The sequence below is a fragment of the Lytechinus variegatus genome, chromosome 5 (genome assembly GCF_018143015.1).
Source record: "Lytechinus variegatus isolate NC3 chromosome 5, Lvar_3.0, whole genome shotgun sequence".
NCBI lineage: Eukaryota > Metazoa > Echinodermata > Echinoidea > Temnopleuroida > Toxopneustidae > Lytechinus > Lytechinus variegatus.
Window position 1 is genome coordinate 6,101,246 of NC_054744.1, and position 12,546 is coordinate 6,113,791.

At 36.7% G+C, this 12,546-nt stretch overlaps 1 protein-coding gene across 2 annotated transcripts in view; it reads left to right on the plus strand.

Moving 5' to 3' along the window:
• LOC121415139 overlaps positions 1–12,114 on the plus strand; it is a 50,657-nt gene extending 38,543 nt beyond the window's left edge. For both annotated transcript variants that reach the window (XM_041608270.1, XM_041608271.1), the window contains 6 exons: positions 1,837–1,952; positions 4,470–4,626; positions 8,652–8,834; positions 9,299–9,565; positions 9,985–10,091; positions 10,495–12,114. In XM_041608270.1, the coding sequence (XP_041464204.1) occupies positions 1,837–1,952; positions 4,470–4,626; positions 8,652–8,834; positions 9,299–9,565; positions 9,985–10,091; positions 10,495–10,521 (857 nt within the window). In that variant the 3' untranslated portion in view covers positions 10,522–12,114. The remainder of the gene's footprint in view (positions 1–1,836; positions 1,953–4,469; positions 4,627–8,651; positions 8,835–9,298; positions 9,566–9,984; positions 10,092–10,494) is intronic.
• Positions 12,115–12,546: the final 432 nt, after the last annotated feature.

Consider the following 12,546-nt stretch of genomic DNA (forward strand, 5'->3'; position numbering starts at 1 on the left):
CTGGGCTAGTGATTTTGAATCTCCCGCCTTGCCTGCTTATCAGACCATACTGCGCATGCTCGTAACTTCGGGAACTTATCCCGAAGGATGTGTTTTGGGGTGGTGTGAATGCAGGAATAATTAACGGGTATTTTTTAGCCTTAAAAAGTTCTCGTAATTTAACGGGGATTCTTGTGATCGAGGCGGTTTGAAACCACCTAGTATAGTATCACGATTAAAGAAAAACCACAAATCATAGTTTAGATTTGCAGTGAACTGGAATGAAACCACATTGCCAACCACAAAATGATTAGGATAACATTGATAAAAACCTTGCTCTTTTTCTCAACATGCAATAGCGAGGGGTTCATGGCCCTGTATACATATCGGCATAAAGTTTTGTTTTAATGAATTGATGTATTTGATCTTTCCATTCCACTGTTTACTGAAAGAGTCTGTGTTTGATCAAACAATTGATTGATTAGTTCATTAGTAGGTAATTTGCATGTACGTGGTAACCCTTAAAGCACTGAAGTACATTGAAGAGGCATATTGTGTTTCTAAAACCCATTGATACTGCAAGGAGAGTTTGATTAAAGTATACCTGCATTTATGAAACATATGGGAATAAGGAAACTCGGTAGATAGAAAATAATAATAATATGGAAATTCAGATATCTTGCCAATTTCAAATGTTGAGTTTGTAATACATGATATACTTGAAATTAAGTACAGGGGTATTCTACATTTAGACAGTTTTATTTTTTACATTGTTCAAACTAAATGTTGTTGTTTTTTCTACAATTGAGATCTTATACTTTCTTAGGGAGAATTCTTCTTTTTGCATTTATAGTGCAAAGTATTAACTTCATGCGTGAGATATATGTAAGATAAGTTAAGTTACTTTTTGTATAGTTCATCACTTGTAGAAACCAGGGGAAAGATTACACAGGGGCTGGGGGCAATTTAGCCCCCAAAATTTTCAAGAGAGCCCAGAAAACTAAAAAAGGAGCCCTGAAAATCCCCATTCATTGTAATATTAAAGCTTTTCCAATTTTGGTGATTTTAGGTAGCAAGTTGTGAAAAGTAGCCCCCGAAAATAATATTTTTTTCCTTGGTACAAACTAAAGGATTTTGGAAGGGGTATTATTTTGATGAATACTTGTGATAACAAACATACACGCAATAAATCTCATAGCCATTTTGTAATTACAATTTGTAAATGAGCATATGAAGGTACGTAATTGGCCATGCTGAAATAGTGCACTTTGGCACTGAGATGACCGAGATCATTCATATTTTTTATTTCATAATTTGTGTGTTATCTGATTAAATGAATAAAAACGAAGAGTTCGTCATGTTTGGTATTTGGCAATGGGTCTTTGCCCATTAGTTTCAAGTAGACAATGTAATAGAAGCTTTTCCAATTTTAAATTAACATAACCTACAATTTGTGTCACCTGCTCTGTGGTTACTTTTTGTTTCTTTCTTTTTATTTATTTATTTTTTTTAAAACAAGTTCACACTTAGCTAATACCAATAATACATTTCCATTTATTTGAAAGCAGGATAAAAAAAGCATTGTAGATTAAATGCCTTGCTCAAGGGCATAAGTGCCGCGGCCAGGATTGAACTCCAGATTTTCCATGCGCCAGGCGCCTTGGACCAGGCGTCTTGGACCACTCGGCCACGGCACCAATTATTGTAATTGAAGATTGCAATTACATGTAATCGAATATAGGTAGTTTGTGTTGCACTTCATCAAATATCTGCGAGGAAGACTTTAATTCTGACGATAGACATATTATTTAGAGTCCTTAAAGTTATGCTTAATTGTGTTTTTTTTCTACCAAACAGCGGGGGTGTCGAAGGCGAGAGAGGAGGCATCAACTGAATTACAGATGGAGAAATATGCTAGGAATCAGGCTGAAATACAAGCTGACGCATTACAAGCACAGTGTGATCAACAATTAGTAAGTTTATTTTTTAAAAACACAGAGGGAGGGAATGTACATATATGTGTATATTTTACAGTATACACATGTACATGTAGGTGTACAACCTTGCCCCTCCCCCTTCCTCTCTTCTCTTGGCCCCCTTCCCTTCTCTATCTCCTCCCCTCCCCATCTCTCTCCCCTTTTCTCTCCCCTTCCCTTCCCCCTTCCCTTCCCCTTCCCTTCCCCCTTCCCTTCCCCTTCCCTTCCCCCTTCCCTTCCCCTTCCCTTCCCCCTTCCCTTCCCCTTCCCTTCCCCCTTCCCTTCCATTACTCTCTCCCATTCCCCTCCCTCCTAGGACACTGGTACATGTACTTTATCCTTGAGCCAGTGTAATCTATGCTGCATTGAACACTGAAATATCATTTTTTTTTATATGTTTACAGCTGTGGTCCCAATTTAATTTTTTTTTGGAGTCCTTTGGTCACTTTAAAAAAAAATCCTCATAATTCATTACAAACCAACCCTGAAATACATACAGTGTAGCTTGAGGTGTAAAAAAAATCAAACCCAAAACAAACTATATTATATCCACAGAGGAAGAGAAATAAAAGAGACTGACAGACAGGGGGGGGGGGGGGGTTGTGGGGCTGAGAGAGCGAGATATAGATGGATATACGGGGAGGAAGATAATAACATACATGAGGAGAGCTAGATAAAGGTAAAAGTTAATAGCAGAGAGAGGAGGAAAAGTGCAGGCATAACAACAATCTCATTAATTGGTTTGTGGTAGAAAATATCAAACCCACAATTAATCATGCAGATCATGAAGATGGCAAAGTGAATAGAATGAAAACTTGCAATGATAGTATTATCAACTGGATGTTGGAACCATGCAATTTTAATATGTGTATGAACATTTGACAATAGGCATTCAAATATATTGTTATTTCCATGTAGAAATTGAATTGCTGAAGATATCAAGCTTTTGAGTGAACAAATAAAATTGTAATAATCACAGCATTTATTATGTGCCATCTCCCTTATGAACTATTCTGAGGCACAGTGGGAGAAAAAAAAGGAAAATGACCAGGCACATTGTATAGTAGACTGTGCTAAAATTGATCTTCTATAAGTAACGAAAAGAAATTGCCTCACTTGAAGCATTATTTCAGACCAAAATATGCGATCATATGTTGTTTACATCTTCTAAGTCACATTTCGCTTATTAAAAGGTCAGGGGGCGGGCAGTCAAATATATTGCTGTACACATGCATGACCAAAAACCGTGTTTAAAGGGGTGTTTTTTCATTGAGGGTGTCTAAAACACTGATTTTTGTCTCACCTGCGAAGCAAAGTGAGACTATAGGCGCCGCTTTTCCGACGGCGGCGGCGGCGTCAACATCAAATCTTAACCTGAGGTTAAGTTTTTGAAATGACGTCATAACTTAGAAAGTATCTGGACCTAGTTAATGTTTCATGTCACATGACCAAGGTCAAAGGTCATTTAGGGTCAATGAACTTTGGCCGAATTGGGGATATCTGTTGAATTCCCATCATAACTTTGAAAGTTTATGGATCTGATTCATGAAACTTGGACATAATAGTAATCAAGCATCACTGAACATTTTGTGCAAGTTTCAGGTCTCATGATAAAGGTCAAAGGTCATTTAGGGTCAATGAACTTTGGCCGAATCGGGGGTATCTGTTGAATTACCATCATAACTTTGAAAGTTTATTGGTCTAGTTCATTAAACTTGGACATTAGAGTAATCAAGTATCACTGAACATCCTGTTTGAGTTTCAGGTCACATGACCAAGGTCAAAGGTCAATGAACTTTGGCCGAATTGGGTGTATCTGTTGAATTACCATCATAACTTTGAAAGTTTATGGATCTGATTCATGAAACTTGTACATAAGAGTAATCAAGTATCACTGAACATCCTGTTCGAGTTTCAGGTCACATGATCAAGGTCAAAGGTCATGTAAGGTCAATGAACTTTGGCCATGTTGGGTTTTTTTTTTTTTGTTGAATAACCATCATATCTCTGTAAGTTTATTGGTCTAGTTCATAAAAAGTGGACATAAGAGTAACCATGTATCACTGAACATCTTGTGCGAGTTAGAGTAGTATTCAAAGTCAGCACTGCTGCTATATTGAACCACGTGATGCAGGTGAGACGGCCAGAGGCATTCCACTTGTTTTTTTTTTAAAGACTGGTCAGTGATCAACCGTATTTAGGTTACTTTTTTCACAGCTTTTTTTTTTAAGACTAGCCAAACGTGTTTAGCATATGTTTTTTCCCCAAGGTTTTTCCCCGGGGCTTTTTCCTCCTCGTTTCTGAAAAGTGTTCGGGCCCGGGACAAAACTTGTTTAGGGGTCATACTCTGGCGACAACTTGTTAAAGGGGCCAAAATGTGTAAATGAAAAGCAAGTGAAAAAATTGTTGTTTTGGGGGTTATTTTGCACACAGAGAAAAACTGAGTGATTATCTCGCACATTATCTGCATTACTCATTCTCATTTTGGCATTCTCCACCTTCCTCCCTTCGCAGAAAGAGATAGCTCACCTCAGGGATTATATGAGACAACACAGTCTGGATCCCGACTCGCCCAAGTTGGGGTTTCCCCCAGACTACAGGCATCGCTTCACGATAGCAGTGGACTTTGATAAGGCAGATACCATCAGGGTCAACGATAGAGTTAATTCTGGTAAGACGCATCATGTTATCTACAAGTGTCATTCGGTATGGGGAGCGTTTACACCTCTGACGAGGTGTGATTGGATACATCTGTGATCTACATGTATCAGTTCTTATATGGGTAGTGTTCACACTCGGCTTTTTCTGGCGCGGTGTGACGGGATACATCACGATCTGCATTTATCATTCCATTTGTTGAGCGTTCACACTCTGCTTTTTGTGACATGGTGTGACAGGGATGCATCATGATGTACATGTATTTGGGGAGCATTTGCACTTGACTATTTCTGACCTGGTTTGTCTATAGATACATTATGTTATGGTCATGTTTTTGTCCATATGGGGAGAGTTCACACTTGGCTTGTTCTGACATGGCATGATCAGAGGGCCCAGTTGAATAAAAAACAACTATTCTGGTATATTTGCTATCCATTGGATTGGCTGCTAAGCATTAGTCTGCAGGTACAGACCCTGATTGAAACATTGATCAACAAGTGTGTCTTCAAGCAAAGACTAGCACATACATGTACAAAACTTCTTGAGCGAGAGGGCCTTCAGTACACAAGGCATTAGTAGGCTGAAATTCAGACCCTTAATTTGAGTGAAGGGTTTGCGCAGCAGACTAGGTATAAAGCATTGTTACTATCATTGGAATTACAATTTAACGGTTAATTTGCCATTACAATACATTTTTTTTATACAATGAGCCTAAACGTTTTATCAATGCTTAGCAACATTTTGTTTTCAAAGGCTGAGGATTTAATGCAACATCAGACTACTACTAGCATCACTTGGGTACACAAAGCTGTGAATCAATCAAATTATAAAGTTTGGCATTTTTTTCATTATATTTCTAACAATAATATACAGACATTAAAATCAACTAATCAGCTAGTAACTTTTATCACAATGAATATTATATCCTTTGAATAATCATGTTGTAATATTTTATACATATTTATGTAATATTTTATATGTACATGTATTTATGTTTATTTCCATATTAAAGTCATAATACTGTGTGAACAACACATTTGTTATATTTTAGTGGACCAATATTAAAATTGAATTTGAAATTTGAAAGTAGGATGATATGAACCCAAACTTTTTATAATGACGTTTAAATTGTTCATTAGTGAAGCTGGAATGATAGGAATTTAATTGGAATTCTAGCAGTTGAATTAATCCTTGCACTTTTTACAATGAGGATTATGTTGGTTCATCAATAATACTATAACGATTTGATTCACCATGTCTGAACACACTACATGTATGAAATGTTGCAACTCTTTGTTAGGCCATGTATGAACAAGCCTTGAGGATAATGTTCACCGGTATCTTGGTTAACCACAATGTACGTGGGGAAAATCTGTGGTTAGCAATGATAATTGAATTGTACTGTTGGTGTGTGAAGGGGCTGTGTATTTTGGAGCAATTTGTGTTTCTTGTGCAGTCTTTTTTAAAATAGTTTACTTTTATATTGAAATTCACATTAATTTCTGGCTCGTTAATGAAATGCAGGATAACAGAAATAGCTTCACAGTGAAATGCATCTTCAATTTTTACTTTCCTTTATTTTGAATAAATTTTCCCCTTTTGTGAAAGTATTGATGTACATGTAAGCTATTTGTAGATTTACTATTTCAGTGTATTCAGTATTTTTGTCTTGCTTGAGTGCAGATAATTTTTTCTGCAGATTTTTTTTCCTGTATTTGTTTTTCAATTGAGTTCTATTTATTTCTTCAAATTTGTCTTTTCATTCATTAAGAAATAAATCTTTACATCTCATTTTTAGGCTAGAACTTTCAAGGATTTCAGAAATCCATACACCCATATCAAATTTATCGAAATCAGTATCTTTTTCAGTGTAGATAAATTGATCTTCATATTAATTTTGTTTCATCAATAACTTATAGGAAAAAAATAATAAAAATCAATTGAGGTTTTTAATATAAACATTTTGCTATCTGTTTTTATAGTGGTTTTCAGGGGGGTTCATAGCTTTTTTAAAAAAGAGATATACCTATGTCAATTAATTGGTATGTGATTAGAATAATTATTGAAAAAATAGCTAAGTGAAAGATTTGTTTCTTTGAGACTGCAAATTACATTTTCATGTATGCACCAGCAATATGGAGACACTTAAAGATAAACAAAAGATTATTCTTGGTTTTTGGTATCTAGGCAGCATAGTATTATCACTAAAAAATCTTTGTTAATTATTAACTCAATCTGGAAATAAGTTGACCATGTTATATATTGGTCTTGCCAATTGAATTATACTTTGACCAATCAAGAGACAACAGTATTAATTGGAATCATATAAAGAGTTAAAACTATTGTCCTATACCCTAGAATGTAACCCAAATAGAGGTAGAAAGTAAATTGGGCAATATTTAGTTGGATGATTAATATAGGAAGCTGTCTGCATGGAAAGGTTATGCACAAAATATTATGGGAAAATAGTTGAAGGATTGCAATTTTATCACCTAAAATTGATAGTTTTAGGTGATACATGTAAGTGGGTTGAAATTAAAAAGAAAAAAGTGTTCATAATCTGAATTATGTAATAATCTGAGAAGTAATAGAACATGCACAAATAAACTGGGCTTAATCAACTTTTTAAAAGGCTTTAATAGTTAACCCTCTTACCATTCAACCCCCAGGTTGAAAGTAAAGGGGGTACATCAGTTTTAAATTACCTTTTTGAGAGTGATTTAATGTTTAAACATGAAAATAAGAATTAGGTGCTAATTACAATGATAACCAGGGCTCTGTCTTTCAAAGAGTTGTGATTGATTGATCCAATCAACCACAACTATGGAAAGCCAGCAATGACATCATCTAAAATGCATGTTTGTTCATAATGCTTTCTAGATCAAGATTCAAGATAATTTATTGTCATGCATAAAATACACAAAATTCGCTTTCGGGCATAAAGTTACAAACATGAATACAATAAACAATGGCATAAATAATACATTTAGCAAACAATCATAACTGTTAAAATATGTATTGCACAACTGAAGAAAAGAGAGAGAAGGTAAGGGGGAGAATGAGATCATAGAGGATAGAAGAGAAAAAATAGAAGATAAGAAAAGAAGAGAAGTCAGAGAGAAATAGGACAATGCAATTGTGCAACCTACCTGCACAGTAACAGTCACACATCTCAATACCCGTGTACCCGTCCTATCAGAGAACGATTATCTAATGATGATGTGTCATGATGTGTATTAATACTTTCGTCATTTTCTTGACAATTCAGTATGCTCTTCTTTGTTTACAAAAAGGACATTGTGTAAATTTCCTGTAGGAAAAATCATGACACTGATGGATTTCCAAATACATGTAGTTGACGTTGATTGGATCAATCGCAATTCCTTGTAAAACAGGACCCAGATAATGTCTTATAAAGAATAATTATATTATGTTGGGTGGCTCTTAATGGAATACCAGAAATATTCCAAGAGTTTGGGCAAATATTCCAGGAATCGCAGATGAGTGGAATATTGGCCCTAACGAGTGGAATATTTCTGGTATTCGATGAAATAAAGCCATCCAATATAATTGTTATCATCTATCCCACCTCTAGCAATCAAAAAGGGAGAGAAATTTGATTGAACAAGTCATATCCACTTATCACATCATGGCATCATCACTTCATAAGATCAAATTTGGTCGTTGACATGCGACTTGCATGTAGTTCATTATGACATATTTGAGTGTCGTTGTGCTCTTACGCTGCTCATCGCATTGCTTTCATTGTTGTACGCGTTGTATATTTCATGCAATCGCGCCCACGCCCTGAACTGTTGAATAAGCTCTTATGTTCAATAGCAAATTTTGTACAGGAGCCTATGGGATATTCGTCGGATTTCGGTCCTTTATAGGGATACGCTCTGATACTGCACAGGCAATTGATGCAGACCAAAATATGCATTTTTAATGCATCGCTAGAAAACTCTATATAGATGATAATGGCCTTTATTGATTGTATTTCATTATACTCTACCACTGCCACTGTTGCCTCTTCAGAATCCTCGTTAGCCAGTGCAATAGCCAATCTAGAGTCGTCAACGAAGGTAGAAACATCGGGGAGAAGAGAGGTTGGAAGAGGGGAAGGAGGAAGTGGAATAAGAAGAGGTCAGAGGTCGGATAATAATCCATCATCGTCCACATCGACGCCGACGGTCAGACCTAGCCAGCTCAATAATTTAAGTAAGCAACGAAACTTTTGATGAAGGAAATGTATGTCTGAAATAGTGCTGGACTTTGTTAAAATACGATATTTAATGCCCAGGTTTTGACATGGTTACTTTATAATGCACAAATATGCATATATGGGACTGTGTGATTATTTATGTTCCTCTGATGTGCCAAACATACAAGATTTATAGGAAATAACGTTTTAACTTGAAATCATGCAAATGGAAGTTTGTTATTTTTGTATTAAATCGAACAGATTTTAAAGAACTATGAAAATATACTTTCCATGTGATTACCACACAGAGAAGCAGTCTTTTGTGTGTGTTTTTTTTGTCCAGTACTGCAATCATAGATACATCTGTATGGCTACTGTACATTGAAATTGAATTTGAACAATGTTGAAGAAATGATAGATTGAAGTGTGATAAAGAAAAAAAGCAATCTTGAAATGCAACTCCACTCTGAAATTCACACAGGTGCAACTCCCACCACGGGCCGGTCGTCAAGAGAGGGGCGTGGCAATCCCAACTATGAGATAGAGGTTGGTGAAGAAGCCAAAGAGAGGGAAGGAGAGAGAAGAGGAGATGCTGATGTTACCACGGAAACCGGAGCGCTGGAAGGCATCACTAACCTTGGGTTTGAAGATGACCATTCGGCAAATGGTGATATGGTGGAAGTTGGCGAAGGAGACGGGGCGATACCGGAAGTACCACCCGAAGGACCATCGCCATCAACAAATAACAGTGAGTTTACCTGGGTCCTGTAACACAAAAGGTTAGCGATTGATTGTACGCTTGATTTTCACGATTGATTGTACATTGTAGTCAATGAAATCAGTCGTAGAAAAAATGTTCTACGATAAATCGCTAACATTTTTGTTACTGGGCCCAGATCCAATTTTTTGATTTTTTTTTTAATATGTAGCTACTAATTGGATTGATTCATCCAAGATGTTGAAAGGTTAAAAAAGCATTTTTTAGCAATTTATATCTAGTAGATGTCAGAACTTTCAAATCTTCCCTTTTTATCAAGAAGACTGAAAATTTGATGATTTTTGTCACAGATATGGGTGTTATAGTCTCGAACACCAAAACTTACAACATCACATTAAAAATTTCAGTCAAGTGATAAGTTGGTAACATTAGGTGATGTTTGTTTACAGATGCAGATGATGAAGCCCAACTCAGATTAGAATTGGACGAGATTAGGAGACTGTCAGATGCAGCGCTCATGGAAGAATTTGGATCATCGTCGGTGACGCAAGACATTGTAAGTTACCTTCTGGGCAATTTCTATGAAATAATCAACATTTTTATACAACCTTCATGTTTCTCTACTCTTACCCCCATTTCATTAACTGCACAAGCCATGTTTATTTGAAGGCACTACAACTTTTTTTTTTATTTGAACCAGAAAACAGAATTTTTTTCAGGAAGGCTGCTTGTAAAGGAGGTGGATGTACATGTTTTAGGGAGTTTCCCTAAATGTTTTAGGGAGTACTGGTAGTACTTATTATTATTATTTATTTAACCAAATCATTTATGACAAATCATTTCACACTCTTTTACATCAAATCATCAGTTGCGACCTTCGGCATAGAATTCTACCTAACCCTTTTCCCGATAGTACAGCACCCTCTGATTAATGTCTTTTCCTGCATATTTCTCCTCAGAACGGAGTCCCAACAACCTCTCTATGAGAGCCCTGGTATGTTCAGTCACCCCTGCTCGTCAAAGGTGGTGAAACGGATCAATCTACTCTCAGACCCGCAGTTGGGAGTTCCAATGCGTAATCATTGAATCAGTATTGACGGTCAACTGAATAAGGGCACTCATCAAAGTCAGAGGACTGTGGGTAAACAGCAAACCCCCGAATCGCTTATGCCTACCTTCCGACCGAATGAAGTTGCAACTTTGAAAGATTACTGGGTATCATGGTGGAAGATGTATTACTTATCAAGATAATCTGTTGTAGTCATGTTTAAGGGGTGCAGTGGAGCCGCGTCATCAATTCCTCTGAGCTATCTTCTGATGAACGTATTGGAGTTAAAATATGGTTCTTGGATCAACATAGGATGATCACGAAAACCATATGGAGTCTTAGAGAACCAAGGTCTGCTCTGGTATACTAGTATTTATAATAAATCTGTCTGGTGTACTAGTTCTGCAAGGTCGTAGCTTGAATAGATCAACAGCCATCGATGGTCACGCTGTCATTGCCCCTATGACAGTTTATCATGCCCTTTGAAAGAAGGATAAATTCACAGCCGAGAAGGGTTGTGCTTCATGAAAATACTTGTGGGATGCTTCATCTGACAGTGTAGTTTTCATCTAAGAGTTACCAGAGGAAACAACTGTGCTTCTTATGCAATCAAAATCAGACCGACAACTTGATTGACAGTAAACGTTGTTAAAATGCTCTCTAGATCACCATGTTGAAGGCACAGAGTCAGGTTACTGGATCAATTGGAGTTTTGGAGCTCCATAAAGGCGTACTGTGGTATTTTATCCATAAATCTCTACTAGGTAACTTACATGTAGCTGGTCCCAGCTGTGGTATTAATTGGTGGTTTGGACGATTTTGTTCGATCACTCCAATGAGTATCTGCCAAGAATTTTTCTCAAAGCTCTTTACCAGTATCCTATTTCATGAGTGCTTCTCGTTCCAGTGCTTACGGCTGGAATTTACAGTGGAACCTGATTCAAAAAGATTTCTGTAAGGAGATGCAATCAATCTTATGACTGATCTTAGCTGTAGGTCTATCCTAAACCATGTATTAATGGGTTTGCAATCAATCGTAATATTGGTTGTGTATCTTGATGTGTCAGGGCACTAACAGAGCATGAGTATGATCAGTGGCGGACTGTGACCCGGAGGAGACAATGATTGGAGGGGCACTGTATTGTTTGTGAACAATGTTGTGCCCCTCAAATGCTTTGTCTCCTCCGGGTCATGGTCCGCCACTGAATATGATCCGAAAGACACCCAAAGAGTAAGGATCCATTGTATTCAATGTGCTTATATGTTTTCTATGATCAAATGTAAGATAATAATGTTGATATAGATGTGTGTTGTATAACTGCTGGTCAGGACTTGGTAAGGATTGGATATCGGTTGGCCAATCACCTCATCCATTCCCACCGCAGGCAATATCTTAGGCCTGTAAAGACAGTAATTAGCTAATACTTCCTAAAAACCTATTACAGATAGATACACTCTTTTTTTCTATGGCCTGTATTCTGAAATTCAATTTAACTCCAGCCATAGCTGAAATTATGGAAAGCCAAAAATGTCAAAATTTTGTTAACATTGACTCGTATTTTGAAGTCTGGTTTAACTTAAACTCAGGTTTAAAGTTGTGGTTTAAGTATGGATAGCCAATTGTTACATAAATCACTAAGAGTAGAGATATCATATTCCAGCTCATTTGGCTCTCAAATCATTCATAATTGTATAGGAAATATAAATAGATTCACCATTGAAGAATCAGGAAAGAGCACAGTAAATATAAGAAACACACACAACGTAATAAAAATTTGGACACTTTTGGCTTCCCATAATTTTAGCACAGTAATAGACCATGGTCTAAGTTAAACCTGACTTCAGAATACGGGCCACTTGTGTCTCTTCTGTTAACTACGCATTTTCATCATGCTATAATGGCAAAGAAAACTGATTCAGTATTTAGTCATGGACAGTTATACTCGAGTATTAGATGGGCTGA